Source organism: Mustela nigripes, chromosome 11, assembly GCF_022355385.1.
Source record: "Mustela nigripes isolate SB6536 chromosome 11, MUSNIG.SB6536, whole genome shotgun sequence".
Classification (NCBI taxonomy): domain Eukaryota; kingdom Metazoa; phylum Chordata; class Mammalia; order Carnivora; family Mustelidae; genus Mustela; species Mustela nigripes.
This window is the reverse complement of record NC_081567.1, coordinates 24188750-24210732: the sequence shown is the minus strand read 5'-3', so window position 1 is coordinate 24210732 and position 21983 is coordinate 24188750. Positions and strand designations below refer to the sequence as shown.

At 40.7% G+C, this 21983-nt stretch overlaps 1 protein-coding gene across 1 annotated transcript in view; it reads right to left on the bottom strand.

Moving 5' to 3' along the window:
* Window positions 1–6599: 6599 nt before the first annotated feature.
* GPR139 (G protein-coupled receptor 139) overlaps window positions 6600–21983 on the bottom strand; it is a 39676-nt gene continuing 24292 nt past the window's right edge. Inside the window, exon 2 of the mRNA XM_059415966.1 lies at window positions 6600–7534. Coding sequence (XP_059271949.1) covers window positions 6600–7534 — 935 coding nt within the window. The remainder of the gene's footprint in view (window positions 7535–21983) is intronic.

The window sequence follows — 21983 nt, the reverse complement described above, 5'->3', positions numbered from 1 at the left end:
GAGCCGAAGGCAGCGGCTTAACCCACTGAGCCACCCAGGCGCCCCAATAAATAAAATCTTTTAAAAAAAAATCTTAGGGACGCCTGGGTGGCTCAGTTGGTTAAGCAGCTGCCTTCGGCTCAGGTCATGATCCCAGCGTCCTGGGATCGAGTCCCACATCGGGCTCCTTGCTCCGCAGGGAGCCTGCTTCTCCCTCTGACTCTGCCTTCCACTCTGTCTGCCTGTGCTCGCTCTCACTCTCTCTCTCTTACAAATAAATAAATAAAATCTTTAAAAAAAAAAATCTTAAAAAATATGTACTCCTAAAGTTTTAAAAAGTGTGTGTGTGTGTGTGTGTGTGTGTATGTATGGTTTTTTTTTTTTAATTTTTTTTTTTTTTGCCTTACCTACCAGTAGGGTCTATATTCTTTTTTATCTGCAGTCTTGTGTGACTAATACTCTGTCAGATTTCATTAGACATATGGATTGGGTCATGAAATAGAACCATATGCTATCATGACCTGATGATTTCTGACTTTTCATTACTGGAATTAGAGGGTGGCTTTAGTCTAAGTATCAACTTGGGTAATGAAAAGGCTAATGGAAACAAGCTGCTAATTCAGAAGAGAGAGTGTGAGTTGTGAAGGGAAACGTGTCAAAGTAGCCTGATATCAGAGGGAAGGAAAAGAGAGATTAGGGATCCTCCACTTCCTCTCTGACATCACATCTCTGGCAGTGGTGTGTCACCTGCTTGCTGGAAGGCCTCCCCTCCAAAGCTCTGCTCACACTGAGCTGCAGTAACACTATTTTTTCCTGTTACCCATCAGGCCTAGAGAGGTAAGGCTTCCTATTATTTCTGGTTCCTGTATCTCAGTTGCTCTTGTTGGTTCCTTTAATCTTGCTAAGACCATTTAGAAAAATTCCTGGTTAAAGGCTTTTCATTGAAACCATCTGAGTGAGATTTGCTTCCCTCCAGGATTCTGATATACAGTCCATTTGGAAGTATACCTAGAGAAGCAGATGCTAAGAACGCATTTTGTGGAGTGAATAGACATCACTATGAAGACATCCCCTTTGGGTTTCGTCTGGATCTCTCATACTTGAGTTTACGTCTCACATGCTTTTGTTTCTTCTCCACTAAAGAGAAATACTGTTATTGCCATTCAGTAGGTAACAAAGCTCTGTGGATATAGTAAACTCCTCATACGGAGAGTTGATGAGAAGCAATCTCTTTACTGTAGCCCTGTTTTGCTCCTGTTTCTCAGAAAAGTTTTCTCCTTCTGGCATGCCAGTGACACATTCTCCCAATAAACCCGGGAAATTCACAGTATCTATTTATCCCCTTAGACACAAGTCTCTTATCCCTCTTGTTGTGTCTGGCAAGTACATGGATTAATTGCACACCCCCCACAGAGGCTGAGCCATCACATTTAGCCAAGTGTACTAATAAAAGGGTTATTATTTAACAGTTCAACCTTCATCAACTCACTTTTATCCCACCTTCCTGAGCTGGTGAACAAAATTAATGAGGATGCTGTGGCCATGCCTTAAGGCTTCTGCTTGCCACCTTCTCAGCAGGTTCCTTAATTTTCTGTACTTCCCTCTCAACTTGTAAGTTACTTTCATTTTCCAAGTTAATGCAAAGATAGATTGTGACAATAGTTTTTGGGTGGCTGTCAGAATTGATGGTGGTTTGTGTGGGAAATGGGAAATGCATAGCTAGTTTAAGAACTATGGTTAGAATTCCAGAGAGTCAACTTAAAAAAAATTCTGCCGCACAGGGAAAGGTCAAGCCAAGTGTTTTAGTTATGATGCTATTATAATATATCTCATGCTTGAATGACCTGGGTTTGAAAGGTTGGAAAACTATTCAATATACTCAGGTCTAAAAAGGGCACCAAAAAATGTGATCTTTGGGTGGGGGGATGAGTCAGAATCTTGCAGAGAAGGCAGTGAGGTAAAGAGGGAAGCATGAAGTATTTAGTGACTACTCTGAAAATCATTAACCTCTTTTGGTCTAGTATCCTTACCTATAAAATGATATGCAACTAGAGGGGCACCTGGGTGGCTCAGTGGGTTAAGCCGCTGCCTTCGGCTCAGGTCATGATCTCAGGGTCCTGGGATCAAGTCCCGCATCGGGCTCTCTGCTCAGCAGGGAGCCTGCTTCCTCCTCTCTCTCTCTGCCTGTCTCTCTGCCTACTTGTGATCTCTCTCTGTCAAATAAATAAATAAAAAATCTTTAAAAAAAAAAAGATATGCAACTAGAGGCTCTTTTTAGCTCTATCATTAATAGTCACTCCATGAGGTATGTACTGGAATTACTATTAGTCCTATTTTATGGAGATGAAATTGAGACTCAGAGAGTTTGAGAACATTGCCCATGGCGCACAGCTAGAAAGGGCATAGCCTGCAAAGTTATAGCTTGCCATAACTGACTCCAGACCTTGATTTCCTGACTTTGAGAGCCTCTTTTTACCTTGGAGGCAACTGGAAAAAATTAAATTTTATACCATTTTTATCTGAGGGCAGTCTTTCATAGATCTTAAAGGAATTGTTAAAGGCCACCCATCTAGTAAATGGTGGAGCTGGGACATACCCATTGTCTGACTTCAACATCCAAGCTCTTACGAAATATGAAAGCAGCTTAAGCGTCTGTTAATTGATGAATGGGTAAAGAAAATATGGTGTATATACACAATGGAATGCTATTCATCCATAAAAAAAGAATGAAATCTTGCCATTTGCAACAACACAGATAGACCTTGAGGGCTTTACAGTAAGTGAAATAAATAAGTCAGAGAAAAGACAAATACTGTATGACCTCATTTGTATGTGGAATTTAACAAACAAAACAAAACTAAAAACAAAGCTCTGATACAGGAAACTGGTGTTTGCCAGAGGTGGGGGATGAAGGTAGGAAAAATGGGGGAGAGGGGTCAAAAGATACAAACTTTCATTTACAGATAAGTTATGAGGGAAAACAAAAGTCCAAGCTCTTAGCTGTTATGCTAGATCTCCACTTATGATTATAGCCATCACTATCTCTAGGACATGTGGAGGATGAAGTCAGAAGAGAATTAAGATTTATACCCAGTAAGCTACTTAATTAGGATTATAGGAAGCAGAGTTCAGTGGTCTTAAATTCTGAAATATATCTGGCTAAAAAGGGACAGGTGGGACTTAGGTCGCATTCTCGCACCAGTACAAAGTACAAGGAAAGCGCGCATTTAAAATTAAAATTTTAAATTTAAATGTAAGATTTTAAAATTTTTTAGTCATAAAAAATGTAAACGCAAATTCCAGACACCAAGAGTGCACCATGTTAGAGTTTATTATAATACAAACAAGTTCAAACACAATAGATTATCTAATTAAGAAAATATGAACATTTACTATTCTTCTATGGTAACATTTTATTCCATTCTTTGAACTGGAATAGCCAACATTATAGTCTTTAATTCACTTCAGATAGGCCCCTTATGTTGGACCAGTAGGCACCAACTGTGCAAAATAACCTTCCAAATGCAGAATGTTTGCAAAGTGGAAGTTCATACCTTCTCATGGTCTGTCTTTTATGGTTTGTCTGTCATGCTCCTCATTTCTTTCCCCATGAGACAGTTCAGTGCTTGAGCTGTCCAATTAAAAAGCATGTACATGTGTAGGTAGCATCACTGCATGTCCACCCGAGGAAACAAATCACACAAGAGAGATGCTAGTTAACAGTCTTTCACAAAAAACCTGGTATAAGGCAATTGCTTAAATGCCATCAACAGCAGCTATACAAGACAGGCTTCAAAATTCAAGGCTCTGTTTCCAAAACTGGCCTGAAAGAAAAGGCTTAAAAGTTTTCTTTTAAACCTTATCATTATTGTCCACAGTTATTACTATAAATAATGATAAATTAAAAGATCCATAGGTTATCTAAAATAAAGTTTAGGATATATGTATCAACCTAACCCAATGGGGGCACTCTTACTCATTTTAACCAGAAGACAACAACTCATTGAAATGCCTTCAAGAATCGGACCTTTTCTAAATATTATTTATCAAAATTTAAAATATAGTCAGAAGGAAAAAAGATCACAGTACTACTTGGTACAACCTCTATTGGTAAGAGAAGTAATAAATGAGTGTATGAGGAAAACATTTCAAATGCACACCCAGTTGTTTTACTTTTTAAACATCAACAATTTTTACATACAATAAAAAATGTGGAGCAGAGGGCACTGAGACCCACACACCTATTTTCCATGTTGCTTACATTCTTAAAGAGGAATTGCTTAATCTTTATAGCTATTGCACTGTGACTCATCCACATATAGCTCAAACTAGTATTTTTTGAGCTATGTGTTTAGAAAAAAATAAATAAATACATATATATATATATATATATATATTCGGTGTAGGTAGTAGCCTTTGGTCAATGTTCATTCATAAGGGGGTGTAGTGGAATCACATCATACACACATTTAATGAACACGACATATTCAGACTACACATGCTTGGCAAAAGAGAAACAGAAAGAAATGGAATTTAAACGATGTGGAGGAGTCTGTCCACCATATGGGATACTAACCTCCTTGTCCCTCAATTTCCATGAACCTCTTCTATTGGGAGCATTTTGTTGCACCAGTGTGATCTTAAAGTTCTCATTGAGATACATTAGAGTCATACAATGTGGTCCCTAAGTGCACACCAACTATTTCTTGTCCTTGATCTAGGAAATCTGTTCTGTTGCTGGAGAAAAACTTTGCTGAGTTAGATTTTATAAGGGATAGAATGTGGTCTCCAACATGGCTCCTTCCTGATGACTTTGCAGAGTTAACTTTGGCTCTGCTAGGTTTTTTTTCTTTCATACTGACTTTAGAATCTAATCTTTGGGTCAGATGAGACCCTACTACAATCATTTAAAGGGAGTAGGAATTTGGATCATCAGGACTACCATAACCTAAAATTATATTGAGTTAGTATTGAGGGCATTGACTCAAGTTTAGGGCTTGTGTTGCTCTGGGGCCTTTTCTACCGTACTCATTTACTGCAGATTCCCTTAAAAAGGGTGGACATGCCTTCCAATTTAGGACTAAAAATGTAGTAAGAATCCAATCTGAGGAACCAAGTGTTCCAGGAGGGCTGTCTGCTTTTTGTTTGGTCACCAAAAATATCATAAAATTTCAAAGTCATTTTGGGAGATTTTTTCTAACACAGGAAAAATACTGGGAACCTGGAAGAGAAATTTTTAAAAAGGCTAAATAAGAGGAACTCCAGCATGGGTTTCCCTTTTAAAACACATCACAGGATACACAGAAGTTTTCTATAATCAAGCATGTGTCTGCATGTGTGTGTGCACGCATGAGTGGTAAATCCCAGGGAAGCCCCTATTAATTACATTGTAGAGCTGTTCTTGCCTTGGACAGGCAAAGGGAGAACAAATAAATAGATTCATATTTTATCATTTTGCAGAGGATCTGGATTAAATCGCTTCACTGAATACTGGCACCACCCTTTTGAGCCATATGGATCAAAGGGCAGACAAGCAAACAACATGGGCACCTTTCCATGTCAGTTGTATCTGCGTTTGTGGCTGAATAGCAATGCCAGCTGGACTGTGGGGCAGAGCAGAGAATGTCTCCCTTCACACCTGGAGAGCTACAGTTCCTGACCCTTGAAAATTAAATCCAGTTTGGAAGTCACTTCAAATAAAGCAATTTGGTGAGGACTTCAGCAAGCAAGGAGGCAGGGTTGGCAACTCTACACGTAAAAGGCTTCTCCAGGAAGCTTAAGTGGCACTGCAATAAGAAGCTGTTTTGAGTAAAGGGGTCATACACAGCTGACGTGGGGATGGATTGAAACAATGGCAAGAGTGGGCTTATTTTTTTGTTTTTCTGGGCTCAAGAGATCCTCCTTTCCCCCCCACGCACCAGACGGGGGTCTTTATTTTGGAGGAGATAGATAAAATCTATACATAATGGCGAATAGAAAGACTGCATTTTAGACCCAGGTCTGAGGGTCATAGTTATATTGGTTTGGAGCCTTTCCAAAGAAGCTCTGGCCAGAGTTTGGATGGGATTATACTCCCTTGTCCCCACAGTGTCATTCTGTAGTATAAGGTTCCAGGGCCACTTCAAGACCACAACCTTCTCTAAGATAAAGGGCACCTTGGAAAAACCCCGAATTGGTCAGCACTGTTAGATGCTGGGGATGGTACAGGGAAGCAGTGGTTGACCTCAGCTCTTGGAAGAAGAGTGTGGAATCAGCTACCTGCTACTGTGGCTTGGTGTGTCACATAAATGAGCGGTTCCCAATGACTGTGGATGGTGCCGAGGCAAAGTCATAGACTGTTTCTTTACTCTGTGTCCTCACTGGCCACAGGATGATGACACAACCTCCAAAGGTATCTTCAAACTGGTAGGAACTTTTGCTTTCAAGTAACATTGTGAAAATAAATGCATAAATGAAAACAAGATTGATGCTTTTCTTTCTTCTTTTCCATCTTTTCTCATCTACCAGTCTGAAAGTTGCTCAGTCCATGGAGACAGGAAATCAGGTTAGCACTCTTAAGTGGGCTACCCTCCCATCTGGAAATAGATTAGACAGAGGCACTAGGTGCCAAGTCTTTGGGGTCATGGGGATACTTTTATAGGTTTTCCATTTTTGTCGTACTGGTATACCAGCATCTTGATACAGTGTGAGTTGGCCGGCGAGATCCAGGGACTACTTGTTATGGAAAAGTTATGGTTGGTGTAAAACTGTACAGGTTGCTTCTGGCACTTAAAGAAGGCCTTGAGCGTGGCAGCCGCCATTGTGCGGAACCTCTTGCTGATGAAGCAGTAGAGGAAGAAGTTGATGGCTGTGTTTAGAAGGGCCAGCATGTTGGCAATGTCGGACATGATGTGCACCAGCCAGCGGTTTTGGATGGGTGTCCCATAGAGGTGGTAGAGAATCATAACAATGCGGGGGGCCCAGAGTGTGGCAAAGATGGAGGTAATGGTGAACAAGATGGCAGTGGTTTTCCCTGTGGAGTAGCCACGCAGGCGAAAATTGCTTTTCCTCCGGAGCTTGTACACAATGATTGAGTTTAAGATGAAGAAGATAGAGCAAGGTACCAAGTACACGGTGAAGCAGTGAATCCAGATAAGGACATGATGTACAGAGGTGCTGATATAGTCTTCAGTCCAGATGTTGGGCCACCAGTAGTAGGGGATGCTGGTCAGGAAGCAGGTGATGTAAACACTTACAATGACTTTCCTGGTGCGGGCTGGGTAGGAGACCGTGTGGTACTTGAGCGGATGGCAGACGGCGATATACCGGTCAATGGTTAATGGAACAGTAATCCAAATGGAGGTGTGGATGGATGAGAATTCCAGCACTTCTATGATCTTATTGGCCACCTGGGGCAACTGCATGTTCAAGACAAAATCTTCCAACAAGAAGTCCACAAACACAATGAAAAAGAGGACCAAGATATCAGCAGCAGCAAGTGCCAAAAGATAGTTGTAGGAGGACTTCTGCCTTCTAGCTACCAGCTGAGAGAGGATGATCACTGTTAGGATATTTGCTGTGGAGAGAAGAGAATCTAGTTTATCTCTGAAGAGGGATGACTTTATTGGCTGCTAGGGCCATAGGCATATGTTTTTGGGCACTCCCATGGCAGCCAAAGGGACCAAACCATTGCTTTTGAGGAACAGTCTCTGCACTACAAATTGTATCTCATACAGACATCTGAATAGTATTTTGACAAAACTCTGTACTCATATTGTAGTTTATTTATTCCTCACACAGTCATTGGAGGTGGTGCTGCCATTGTCCTCACTTCAGAAATGAAACTGGGCCTCACAGGGCTTAAGGAACTAACTTAGAGTCACACACTTAGTAAGCGCTTGGGACAGGAACAAAACCTAGATTGCCTAGTCTCAAATCCCATGCTCTCTCCTTTATCCAAGTACATTTATCCAAGGGTGGGATGGTTTTCCCTGCTTCATGTGTTCAAGTAAGACCTTTTAAGAACCTTTCTGCAACCTGGATTTTAGGACCTTTCCTTTTTATAGAGATTTAGTATTGAATGTGTGGAGGAAATCATGACCTTCAGATTAGTTTAAAGATAAATTCTACTTATTTTTAGAGTAGGTGCAGATGGTCCCTGATTTATGATGGTTTCACTTACGATTTTCCGTTTTTACTATGGTGAAAAAGCTATAGGTATTCAGTTTCTACTGAATTGGAATTTTGAATTTGGATCTTTTCCCAGCCTGACGATATGTGTTATGATACTCTCTTATTATACTGGGCAGCAGCAAGGCAGAGCTCCCAGTCAATCACGTGATCATGAGTACTTAAAACTGACACACTCAAAAGCATCTGTACCTGTAGGACCATTCTGTTTCTTCCTTTCGATACAGTATTCAATAAATTATATGAGATACTCAATACTTTATTATAAAATAGGTTTTGTGTTAGATGATTTTCCCATCTGTAGGCTAATATAAGTGTTCTGAGCATGTTTATAGGCTAAACTATGATGTTTGGAAGGTTAGCTGTAATAAATGCATTTTCTTTCTTTCTTTCTCCTTTTTGTCTTTTTTAAAGATTTTATTTATTTATTTGAGAGAGAGAGAGTGAGAGAGAGAACAAGAGGGGAGAAGGTCAGAGGGAGAAGCAGACTCCCCATGGAGCTGGGAGCCCAATATGGGACTCGATCCCGGGACTCTGGGATCATGACCTGAGTGGAGGCAGTTGCTTACAGCTGAGCCACCCAGGCGGCCCCTCTTCTTCTTCTTCTTCTTCTTTTTTTTTTTTTTTTTTTCAAGATTTTATTTATTTATTTGAGAGAGAGAGAGAGAGAGCATGAGAGTGGAAAGGGTCAGAGGGAGAAGCAGACTCCCCATAGAGCTGGGAGCTGGATGTGGGTCTTGATCCCGGGACTCCGGGATCATGATCTGAGCTGAAGGCAGTTGCTTAACCAACTGAGCCACCCAGGTACCCTAAATGCATTTTTAATTTATGATGGGTTTATCAGGATATAACCCTATCATAAATTGAGGAAGAGTTGTAGTCTACCATATGGTACATTATTAAAAATAATAGCAGAGAGAAGTAAATTTCCCTTCTTGTTCTCCAACCACCCAAGTACCCACCCCCCACAGGACCATCACAGTAATAGTCTGTCTTCATATATGTCTATATAATGCCTCTATATAGTTTTTGAACAAACAGGAGCAGTTACTATTTTTTTGGTGTCCAATTTGTTTTGTATGCATATAATTTGTATGCATATAATTTCTTTCCTTTTAAAAAAGTTTTTAGTTATTTAAGTAATCTGTAGATCTAATGTGTGGCTTGAACTCATGACTCTGAGTTCAAGAGTCACATGCTCTTCAGGCTGAGCCAGCCAGGCACCCCTGAAACTGCATGCCTATAATTTCTGAGCAATTAAAAAAAAAAAGTGTCTCTGAATTAGACACGTCTGGAAAGTTCTTAGGGACTCATTCTAAAATGATGTTCTGATGGGTAATGTCTAAAATTCATTCTGGGGCGCCTGGGTGGCTCAGTGGTTAAGCCACTGCCTTCGGCTCAGGTCATGATCTCAGGGTCCTGGGATCGAGTCCCGCATCGGGCTCTCTGCTCAGCGGGGAGCCTGCTTCCTCCTCTCTCTCTGCCTGCCTCTCTGCCTACTTGTGATTTCTCTCTGTCAAATAAATAAATAAAATCTTTAAAAAAAAAAATAAAATTCATTCTGTACATTTAACCTCATTAATTTTACAGTCAACACTGTTAATCCTGTTTTGCAAGATTCTCAGAGAATTTATGTCCCTTTTCTGAAGTCCAGTGGCAGAGCTGGCATCTGGATCTCCCTTTCTCAATCTTACCTTTTAAAATATTATGTAATAGTTCATTTATAAAATTGTCTTGTAATATACTCATTCTGGTACTCTCATCACTCAGATTAAAGAAATTTTAACATTTTGACATATTTGCTTCAGTTATTTTATTTTTAAAATTAACTTTTTGAGAGAGAGCATGAGCGGGGCGTGGGGGAGGGCAGAGAGGGAGAGAAGGAATCTTAAGCAGGCCCCAGCACAGAGCCTGATACAGGGCTTGATATCACAACCTGAGATCATGACCTGAGCTAAAAATCAAGAGTCGGATGTTTCAACTGAGCTACCCAGGTGTCCCATCTTTTCACTCTCTTAATAGTATCCTTTTTTGTAAAATTTTAAAAATTTGATGGGGAACACTATATAAATATAGATATACATACATATTTATATTATATATAATACAAATATATATTTATATATATTTATAAATATATATTTACATATATTTATTTATTTATTTTTTAAAGAACTGACAGTATAGATACAACTAAAGTCCTAAAGTCCTCTTTGAAATTTCTCCAACCCCATTCTTTCCCCTCCCTCCTCCTTTCTCTTCCTGCAGGCAACCTGTAATCTTCAGGGCCCCATTTGCATCCCCTTACTTTGTAGTGAACCATCCATTCTACATGCTGCTTTTTCCACTCAGCATTAGGTTTTGAGATCTATTTTGTTGATACATGTAGCTCTCATTCACGCAATTTAATGACTATATAGTATTCCATTGTATAAACTTAGTGTAATTTATTCATATACACATACACAGAGACATACATGTTTCTCTATATTTCTATATACATGCTTATTATATAGACACATATACACACATATATGTGTCTGTATATACACATATTGGGTAGACATGTGTGTATGTATAAAACAATGTACATTTAAATTGGTTCCAAGGTTTTGCTATTAAAAACTGCTGTACGGGGGGCACCTGGGTGGCTCAGTGGGTTAAAGCCTCTGCTTTTGGCTCAGGTCATGATCTCAGGGTCCTGGAATGGAGCCCTGCGTCGGACTTCCTGCTCACTGGGGAGCCTGCTTCCCTTCCTCTCTCTCTGCCAGCCTCTCTGCCTACTTGTAATCTCTGTCAAATAAATAAATAAAATCTTAAAAAAAAAAAAAACTGCTGTAGGGGCGCTTGGGTGACTCAGTCATTAAGCGTCTGCCTTCAGCTCAGGTCATGATTCCAGGATTCTGGGATCAAGCCCCACATCTGGCTCCCTGCTCAATAGGAAGCCTGCTTCTTCCTCTCCCACTCTCCCTGTTTGTGTTCCCTCTCTCACTGTGTCTTTCTCTGTCAAATAAATAAATAAAATCTTAAAAAATGCTGCAGTTAGGGATAAAAATATATGTTTATAAAAATTAAAAAAAAATAAACAGGACGTGGCCATTCAAAAAAAAAATGCTGCAGTTAACAACTTGATAGGACTCTCCATGAGAAATACTTATATGTGAGAGTTTATCTTGGGTAGTATGTATGTAGAAGTGTACATGTTATGTTCTAGAGTATATGCATCTTTTTTTTTTTTAAGATTTTATTTATTTATTTGACAGATCACAGGCAGAGAAGCAGGCAGAGAGACAGGTGGAAGCAGGCTCCCTGCTGCGCAGAGAACCTGATGCAGGACTTGATCCCAGGACCCTGGAATCATGACCTGAGCCGAAGGCAGAGGCTTTAACCCACTCAGGTACCCCGAGTATGTGCATCTTTATCTTTACCAGATTCAGCTGAATTGCTCTGTAAAGCGGTTTTACTAATTTTTACTCTCAGCAGCAGAATATGAGAGTTCCAGTTGCTTCATATCCTCTCAGTATTTGCTACTGTCAGTTTTTTGTTTGTTTTTGCTTTACGTCTGTGCTGTTTTTATTCTTGTGCAAGGCACTTTGAAATAACATTTTGAAGTTGTGATTTAAGGTACTGATTATATTAAATAACCAGGATGCAAACCCAGGACCAACACTCATGCTCTAAACCTCTCTGTAATATTGATAATTCAAGTAGGAGTGGGGGTATCATGCAGGTATATTACACTGTATGCAAAAGAGGAGAATAATGAGTAAATTCTGCTTTAAGTCACTCTTAAGAAAAGATGTCCCATTAAAGCAAATTTCTTTGTATTTGTAAACTTGAAATTTCAAAAGTTTATTGATGCATTTAGCAATGTCTTTATGCATTGATTATGAGCTATGCCCTGGGAGGAGATGTTGAACAAAATAGACACGGGTGGTATTGCCTCCAGGGAGCTTAGAATCTTTGAGGCAAGAAAAATGTCAACTGAAGAGCCACAGCAGAAAGTGTATAATTGAAAGCTGTAAGTGTTATTAGTGGTCAATAAAAGCTTTGCTGAAGAAATCATGCTCAAGGTGAAATTTGGAGAATTGATACAAAGTAAATAGGTAAAAAGGGTGGGAGCTGAAAGTGTGTTTCAAGCAAGGGAAACAGTGTGTGCAAAGGCCCTGAGGTGAGGAAAGCGTGAAGAGTTGGGTTTATAAGGAATGCTTATATTGATTTTCTACTTGTTCTGTCTATACTTTTGCATTTATAGCTCTTTTTTATTAAACAGTCTTGCTATGTTCTGTTGAGAAGTGTTCCAAAATGTTTTATTCATTTAGAAATCTTTTCAAAAAGCATTCAGCATCTACATTCTGTGTGTCTGGGCCTATGGTAGAAACAAATTAGTATTATGCACATTTAGAATCTCTACTCAAAGTACAGAAAAACACAAAAGTAGCTAAGTATTAAAGAGATAAATGAGAATACACATAGTGATAAGGAATGGGCTGGTGAATAGATACAGAATGAAGGGTAAAGGATTTGGAAGAGGGTGTGGGCCCAAAGGCTGGCTACTTTGATCTAATTATATACAGTGAGAACTTCATGAATACAAGCTGTGAAATCAGGTCTCATGTTTACCCATCAAAGTCAAAAGCATCAGGACTTGGGATTAAGTGTGTAGAGTCTGGGGCTGGGCTGCTGAGGTTTCATCCTAGTTCTACTACTTCTTGGCTTTTAGGCTTTGAGCAGATTTATTCGATCTCTCTGCACTTCAGTTTCTTTCTTTATAAAATGGCTTAATAAGAATATCTGCCTCAGAGGGTTGTTTTGAGAGTCAGGTGAGGTAATTTTTATAAAGTGGTTAGAACAGTGCCTGGCATGTGGTAAGTTCTCAGTGAATGTTAGCTATTGACCGAGAGTGCACTCATTCAACAAATGTTAACAGAACATTTACTCTGTGCCAGGCACTATATGATGTGTTGGAGATGCAAGGATTAACAAAATGTGCAGGTTCCCTTTTATCATGGGGCTCATTTTGTGGTGGGGAAGACAGACAGTAAGCAAATATAAAAATGTACAAGGGAATTTCAGACAGTGATACTATCCAGAATAAAACTGAGGGATGAGATAAATTGATGGAAGATTATTTTTTTAGATTGGAAAGTGACATTTAAGTTCAATTAAGGATAAGGAGAAGGGCTCTGCCATGAAAAGATCTGTGGGAAAAGAAATCTAAGCAGTGGGAATGGCAAGTGCGAAGGTCCTGAGGTGGGAGTAAGCATGGTATTCATGGAACAGAAAAAAGGCTTCTTATAAGTCCTATTACCATCCCCATTTTATAGATAAGGATACTGAGGATTCGATTTTTAGGTAATTTGCCCAAAGCCACATACTGAATAAGTTGGGGAGCCAGGAGGTGACTCTGGTTCTGTCTGATGTTATGGCATATCAAGTTCTGCGTTATTTTTGGTCATAGGAAGGGCTTCTCAGCTGAAGGAATGTGATTCCTGTTTCCTGGTTTGCCTCTGACTTAGAAAAGTACTGTCATTTCTCTCTCATGTCTTTGTTGTACCTGCCAGCCTGTAAGGAGGCAGGACTGGATAAATGCTGGATATATTCTTCAGAGAGTGACTCTTCACCACTCTCTCTTACTTCCCAGGTGAATGCTATTTGAAGTGTGGTGTTAAAAATTCTCCATGTCCAAACTCTTTAAAAATATTTCAGCCCCATCTAATTATTGTTTTAAGTCAGGCAAGTCATCATCTCCAAACGAAATTGCTGGTATTCATATTTGACATTTTCTTAAGTTTCTAATAATTGCCTCTCTTGAGAAACTAACCCGCAGACACTAAACAAACCCATTTCTTTTGTACAGTTAGATTTGCCCCCAAGGCAACATCAGGCACACTTAGGAGATCCTTGGGATGAGAGAACATGTGTGTGAGCCACACAGACCTAGAGGGAAATGGAACGATGCCTGCGAATTGATTTTCTGAAAAAGAAATGAGAATGTAGAGTTTTCAGCTCTTAAGGTTTGACATTTTCTATAATTACCTACATCAAAAAATTTCTTCATTTCCACCCAGACATGTTTTTCCCCAAAGAAAAGGAGTGGTGTTGACAGGGTCTGTGTGTATTTATAATGGGTGAAAAAACAAAGAAACCCAAGTTATCATCGCCTGAAATTCTTTTTTTCAGCTTTTCTCTCAAACTAACTGGCCCACGACTCTTTGTTGTGGAAGCTCAAGCAAGTCCCAGTGTACTTCACAATCAAAATGTCAGTGCTTCTAAAAAGCAAATCTTTTCTGTCAATGGTGTCACTGGACAGGTTTAAGCTCCTGGGTAATAGAAAGCCCATGTTCTGTGATTGCAAAGCTTCTTGGCTATATTCTGGGGGGAATTCATTTCCTGTAATTTGCAGCTTACTGTGCTCTAACTTGAGAGGATTTGGGGAGTGGCTGAAAGAACAATACAGGTTTGGCTGTCAGACCCCACCACCGAACCATCTACTGGTACAGAGGGAAAGGCTCAAGGTTTTCCAGCATTATTTTCTACAAGGTCCCTGCAAGTTCCCTGAAAGAAAAAGCTGGAACAGAGCACTGACTGTGTGTTGTGAGTTTCTCTCTCTTAGTTGTGCTGTATTACCTTTTTTTCCCCTTGAAAACTTGTTTTTTGGAGGCACCTGGATGGCTCAGTTGGTTAAGTGTCTGCCTTCAGCTCAGGTCATGATCCTGGTGTCCTGGGATTGAGCCTCACATTGGGCTCCCAGTTCAACGGGGAGCCTGCTTCTCCCTCTTCTTCTCCCTCTGCTCCCTGCCCCTATGCTTTCTCTCTTGCTATCTCTGTCTCTCTCAAATAAATACAATCTTTTTAAAAAATTTTTTTTATTTCTTTTCAGCATAACAGTATTCATTGTTTTTGCACCACACTCAGTGCTCCATGCAATCCGTGCCCTCTCTAATACCCACCACCTGGTTCCCCCAACCTCCCACCCCCCGCCCCTTCAAAACCCTCAGATTGTTTTTCAGAGTCCATAGTCTCTCATGGTTCACCTCCCCTTCCAATTTCCCTCAACTCCCTTCTCCTCTCCATCTCCCCTTGTCCTCCATGCTATTTGTTATGCTCCACAAATAAGTGAAACCATATGATAATTGGCTCTCTCTTCTTGACTTATTTCACTCAGCATCATCTCTTCCAGTCCCGTCCATGTTGCTACAAAAGTTCGGTATTCATCCTTTCTGATGGAGGCATAATACTCCATAGTGTATATGGGCCACATCTTCCTTATCCATTCGTCTGTTGAAGGGCACCTTGGTTCTTTCCACAGTTAGGCGACCGTGGCCATTGCTGCTATAAACATTGGGGTACAGATGGCCCTTCTTTTCACGACATCTGTATCTTTGGAGTAAATAGCCAGTAGTGCAATTGCAGGGTCATAGGGAAGCTCTATTTTTAATTTCTTGAGGAATCTCCACACTGTTCTCCAAAGTGGCTGCACCAACTTGCATTCCACCAACAGTGTAAGAGGGTTCCCCTTTCTCCACATCCCCTCCAACACATGTTGTTTTCTGTCTTGCTAATTTTGGCCATTCTAACTGGTGTAAGGTGGTATCTCAATGTGGTTTTAATTTGAATCTCCCTGATGGCTAGTGATGATGAACATTTTTTCATGTGTCTGATAGCTATCAAATAAATAAAATCTTTAAAAAATTAGTTTTTTAATTACAAAAGTATAACATTTGAAAAAATTGAACATATTAGCATGTAATTATATATTTTTAAAAAGATTTTATTTATTTATTTGACAGAGAGAGAAATCACAAGTAGGCAGAGAGGCAGTCAGAGAGAGGGGGGGAAGCAGGCTCCCTGCTAAGCAGAGAGCCCCATGCGAGGCTCCATCCCAGGACCGTGAGATCATGACCTGAGCTGAAGGAAGAGGCTTAACCCACTGAGCCACACAGGTGCCCCTGTAATTATTTTATTATTAGCTCATTTTTATTGAACATTTACTTTTAAGTATCTTACACACAATACCTCATTTAATCTTCACAACCACCTATGATGTTGGAACTATGATTTGAGAGCTTCGAGGCTTGGAGAGGTTAAATAACTTGTTTGAGGTCACACAGTAAACAGGTGGTGAGCAAGGACATTAAACCAGGCTTTTTGCCTCCTTGGTTTGTATATTTAACTACTACATTAGACCTCAGAAAGTAAAAGCTGCCCAAATCCCATTTGTGGAGGACCATGGTTGAAAGCCCTAGGTGATCTCATAGCCAAATCCAACATCAGGCTTTCACGTGAGTGAGCCATCTTTGATATCTGGCTCAGTGGAACCCCCAAAGTGACTGTATTACAAATTATAAATATAATTAGTAATAACGAGTACTGCCACACAATGGTATCATTCAAAACTGTTGTGCCAGTTGATTTTTTTCACTTAGAAATAAGTCATGAATTTTTTCCTTCTCTCTGTCCATAATATTCATGAAATATTCATCTATGGCTGGACATTATTTATTTTATCTTATTTTTTAGCCGCTACAGAACTTCTTTAAGCATCTTTTTATATTCCTGTGGAATAAATTCCCAAAAATAGAAATGCTGGTTTAAAAGATAAAACATTTTTCCCTCTTCCTCCCCCCTCCCTCTTTCCCTCTTTTTTCTAAATGCAGCTAAGAAATTAGCAAAAAGGAAAAGCACTCAACTTGAAGCTACAAAAGGATTTAGATTAGATACCAAGAAGAACTTTTTGATTGTATTGACAGTTAATATGAACAGGAGCAGGCCATTGACATCACAGTTGCTTGGTTCATGAAGGTCTTCAGGAAAGAACAGAGAATTTCTTATCTGGGCTGATTAAATTCCTGAGGTTCCCTTCTGCAAATTTTCTTTCTCTACATCCTAAACTATGTTCTTGTGAATTTCACCCCTTTTAACCACCGTCCAGGGTAACTTAAATGCATCGCTCCTTCTTTAGAGTTGCCTATTTTTTTGCCTAGAAGTATCAGCCCTCATGTCCTATAGAAGTGCTAGGACCCACAATTACAGTGGTGTTATTTTAGCAGTTCCTTGGAGGTGCCCCAAGGACAGATTTCTAGGAGAAGCAAGGTTTAAGCCTCCCAGGCAGGAGGTTAGCACTGCTGGTGTTTAGGTCAGCTGGGGAGGGAGTGCAAATTGAGTTGTGTGATGGGCATTGCCTCTTGGAATTTATCTTCCTCACTGTTACCTGTCCCATCTCGATCTCTGGCAGAGGAAGAGGAAATAAAGCAATAGGCAGACAAGAATTGTTCAGTCTTTTTGGCCTTTGTGGATGGTGCTAAAAGGTCTTCAGAAATTTCTGCCCTGAGGGTTCCTAGGAGGTGAGCTGGAAGGGTTTCCCTGAGGGCAGCTTTCCCACCTGTGGTTCCAACCTCAGGCACTACTAGCAGGCTAGTTGCCATTATTGTTTTCTCATTGTTCCACTTGCCCCAGGGCAGAAGCTTGGGAATGAGCTTGTCTTTTCTGCATTTGGTTATCAGGAAAACAGAACTGACTGAGGACTACTGAGATGGAGGTCAGCCAGTGTGTCCCCACACTGTGGGAAAGGCAGTCCCTTTCCCACTCCAGCCTTCCAGAATCCCTGGAGGGCTCTGAAAATCCCCCTTCTTTTTATTTTGTCTTTTGTAGGCTGAGCAAATATCCGAGGACTTAAGAACCTATTCTAGGGGCGCCTGGGTGGCTCAGTGGGTTAAGCCGCTGCCTTCGGCTCAGGTCATGATCTCAGGGTCCTGGGATCAAGTTCCGCATTGGGCTCTCTGCTCAGCGGGGAGCCTGCTTCCTCCTCTCTCTCTGCCTGCCTCTCACTTGTGAACTCTCTCTGTCAAATAAATAAATAAAATCTTAAAAAAAAAAAAAGAACCTATTCTAGCTGGAACAGGTTGTGAAATGCAGTGGTTAATCTCTCTGAGCCTCAATTCCTACATCTGAAATGGGCATCTTAATAAATTTACCCTCATGGGTTGTTATAAAGATAATGTAGAAATAACACGTGTGAAATGTTTAGCATAGTTTTTGGGTTATAGTGAGCACTCAGTAAATGTTACCTATTGTTACTTATTATACTTGGACAATGCAGTTCAGCAGACAATTACTGATTTACAGGCCAAGACTTTGTGATGGAAGGAGAGATGAGTCAGAGAGAGTCTGAGCTCTCCAGGAATCCTAGAGAAGATTTTAGTTTCCCTCCATGGATCCTTATTGCAGGCACTAACAGCCCTGTCACCCTATCTGAAACCCTTCTTTGCCTCTAACCTAATCCCTCCAGCTGTAGCTCTGTCCCACCACTACCCCTCCATTTAGTTTCTCTGCTTGGTGGAAGAGAACATTGGCTGTTATCTAAGGCCCTAAGAGCCATTATTACAGGATGACTCAGTTGTCTCTTGCTTTCTCAGAAATAACCTTTGTTCTTTTAAAATTTTAGTTTTTATTTTGATAGCTCTTTAATTTTCTTTGTAGCTTTACTGAGACGTTCTTCTCTTACTCTTTTTCTCGTGGACACCCCTATTTGTCACTCCCTTTAGCACTGGAATGGATTCTTTTCTTTCTTTTTTAAGATTTTATTTATTTGACAGAGAAAGAGATAGCCAGAGAGCACACAAGCAGGGAGAGTAGGAAAGGGAGAAGGAGGCTTCTTGCCAAGCAGAGAGCCTGATGTGGCCAGATGAGGGGCGTGATCCCAGGACTCCTGGATCCTGACCAGATCCCAAGGCAGACCGACCCTTAATGACTGAACCACCCAGGCACTCCTGGAATGGATTCTTTTCAAAGCTAGGGGCAGTATTTCCTCTCTTTCTAGGGTCTCCTGTGAAGGGTGATCGCATAACCTGAGGTAGAATGGCAAAATACGCTTCCTCTTCAATCTATTGGTGGTTGTCGCACCCTATTGAAAAGGATTCTATAGCTGTGCCTGGGCTTACTGGTGCAGGAATTGATTAGTGGTATGTGCCATGGTGGAACAAATGCTGTGGATTTGCCCAAGGGTCTTTTGCCCTGGTTATCCTGGATACCCTGGATATGTGGTACAGTCTTTTTTTTTTTTTCTAAAGATTTATCTATTTTTGAGAAAGAGAGTGAGCATGAGCAGGGGATGGGGCGGAAGGAGAGAGAGAGAGAGAATCTCAAGCCAACTCTGCATTGAGCAATGTGAGCATGGAGCGGGCTCGATCTGACTACCCTGAGATCATGACCTGAGCCCAGATCAGCCCAACCAGCTGAGCTACCCAGGTGCAGTCTTACTGGTTTCCCCAGATCCTAACCAAGCAGTGGTTTCCGTTATAGAACAGAATGACTTGACACCTAGTAAGGTTGCCCATTGCAGATGAATAGGCAGCAAGTGCTAAGGTGGTTACCATGGCAGTCTGACTCAAAGCAAGGGGGAAAAGCGAGTTAGTATCTGGCTGGTCGTCATGTTCATCTGGGCCAATTGGTTGGCATTCTCTTGACTGAAAAATAGCTTTTGCCTTTTTTTTTTCTTTTTAAAGATTTTACTTATTTATTTGACAAAGAGAGATCACAAGTAGATGGAGAGGCAGGCAGAGAGAGAGAGATAGAGGGAAGCAGGCTCCCTGCTGAGCTGAGAGCCCCATGCAGGACTCGCTCCCAGGACCCTGAGATCGTGACCCGAGCCGAAGGCAGCAGCTTAATCCACTGAGCCACCCAGGCGCCCCCCGCTTTTGCCTTTTTGACCAGGAGCAGTGTCTTTGGGTAACCATGACAACTACTAAATCTCAGGTTGGCCAATAGACTCAAAAGTTTCCACACCATACTTCTCAGTGCTGAGGTTCATTATCTTATGACTGCCATACATTGAGCACCTATGGCAAGCCTAATGTCTCTGTAGAGAGGAGGTGACTTTTTGGGATTCACTGATGAACAGTTTTATTTTTAAAAAGTTATGTGTTTATTTAAATGGTATTAGAGGGTTGCTATTTAGGGTTATTTAGGGTAGTGATAAAAACCTCATAAAATAAGTTCAGTTTATTAAAAAACAAGTTGATTTAAAGAAAATTATGAGGGGAGGACAGTGCAAGGAGAATGTAGGCTGTAGTTTCCATTTTACAAACAAGGGAACTGAAAAAGAGATGATTAGTCACCTGCTCAAGGTAGCAGAGCTGGTAAGTTGAAGTATTTTGAAATCACTCAGTGGTACCATCCTGGGTCGAGTTCCACTGTGGTTCTATTCTGGGTCACAGAGACTGATAGGGGCAGGGCTTTAACTATCTCTCTAACAAATGCCGGGCATGAGAGTTACCAGAAAGGACAGGTACCTTGAAATCACAGGCAGGTATTTTGGAGTATGGAGGAGCTAAGTTAGCCCCATATCTGCTTGTTTCTAGCTGGTGCTCTTGGGTAAGTAACACTAGGAGCTTTAGCTTCCTCTTCAGTAGAGTAAAGAGTGGTGTCTGCTTTGGAGGGTTGTTGGGGGATCAGAAGAGCTCACATGCATTAAGTTCTTAGCACAGAGCCTGGCATAGGCAGAGGACACAGTAAGTGGCCATGGTTAGTATGTGTGAGTGTAATGACCAGTCTTCCGAAGGTGATGAACTGAACTAGGCAAAGGCCTGACATAAGAAAGAAGCACTGGCAAGTCTAGGCAAGGGATTCTCCTGCTGTATATCTAGAGGATGGGAGAACTGGTTCCAGAAAAGACCTCTGACTCATTCATACTCCATTAATGAAAGTGTCCCTAACACTGCTGTCTGTTGTACATGTAAAAGTTGTTAATGTAGACTAGAGCCTAAAAGTTCTCATCACAAGGAAAAAAAATCCTTTTGCTTTCTTATTGTATCTGTTTGAGGTGATGGATGCTAAGTAAGCTTACTGTGGCTCTGATTTCATATGGTATGTAAGCCAAACTCTTATGCTTCACACTTTAAACTTACACAGCCATGTAGGTCAATTATATCTCAATAAGACTGGGAAAATGATGACCTAGGCATCCCAATTTTGTTAGGAGATGCCTCGGGCTTTAATCGGTTCTGAAGTAGACCCCTGTGTGCTCATGGAAAAGCCAGTTCCTTTCTCAGGGCCTCAGTTTCCAGATCTGCAAAATGAGCCCATTATCAGTAAAGCAATAGTAACAAAGATAGTATCATACCTCACATCTAGTGAAGGTGAGTGGGAGTTTAATAGGCATGGAAGACAGGGAGATGGAACTGCATGGGCAAAGGCAAAGAAGCACAAGAGAGGAAGACCCACCACCGTATTCTCAGGGCCCCTGACAGACATGAGTGCCTACTGTGTGTCAGGTCCTGAACCCCTTCTTTTGTATCCATGAATCACTTTTCAGATCTGTAATATCAAATATCATCTAAAATTATAATATATAAATTAAATATATAGGTTATATTAGTGTTGAGCACATTATTAATAACAGTTCCCTTAATTAAGCATTTACCACATGCAGCTCACTTGTTAGAAGTTTTACTTGCATTAAATTGAATCCTCACACGACATTAGGAAATAAGTACTATTAATATCCCCACTATAGAACACTGTAGAACACATTATAGAACACTAAGGCTCAGTGGGTTAAGAAACTGGCCAAATCAGACATCAAGTGTGTGCTGGACTCAGGATTCAAAAACAATTAGACTTTAGAGCCCATTTGACGCATGTGCTTGTCCAGATGCTTCTGTAATTAGCTCTAGTGAACTGACCATTATACTGAAATAGGCCAGTTTGTTCTTTTCCCTTTTTTTTTTTTTTTTTTTAAATAGTGTGTATCAGCTGTCACTCTCCGTTGCCCCTTCCAGTATTGAATGATGCTCCCCACTGGCTGATTCTCCCTCCTATTTGTCCTGGGTGCT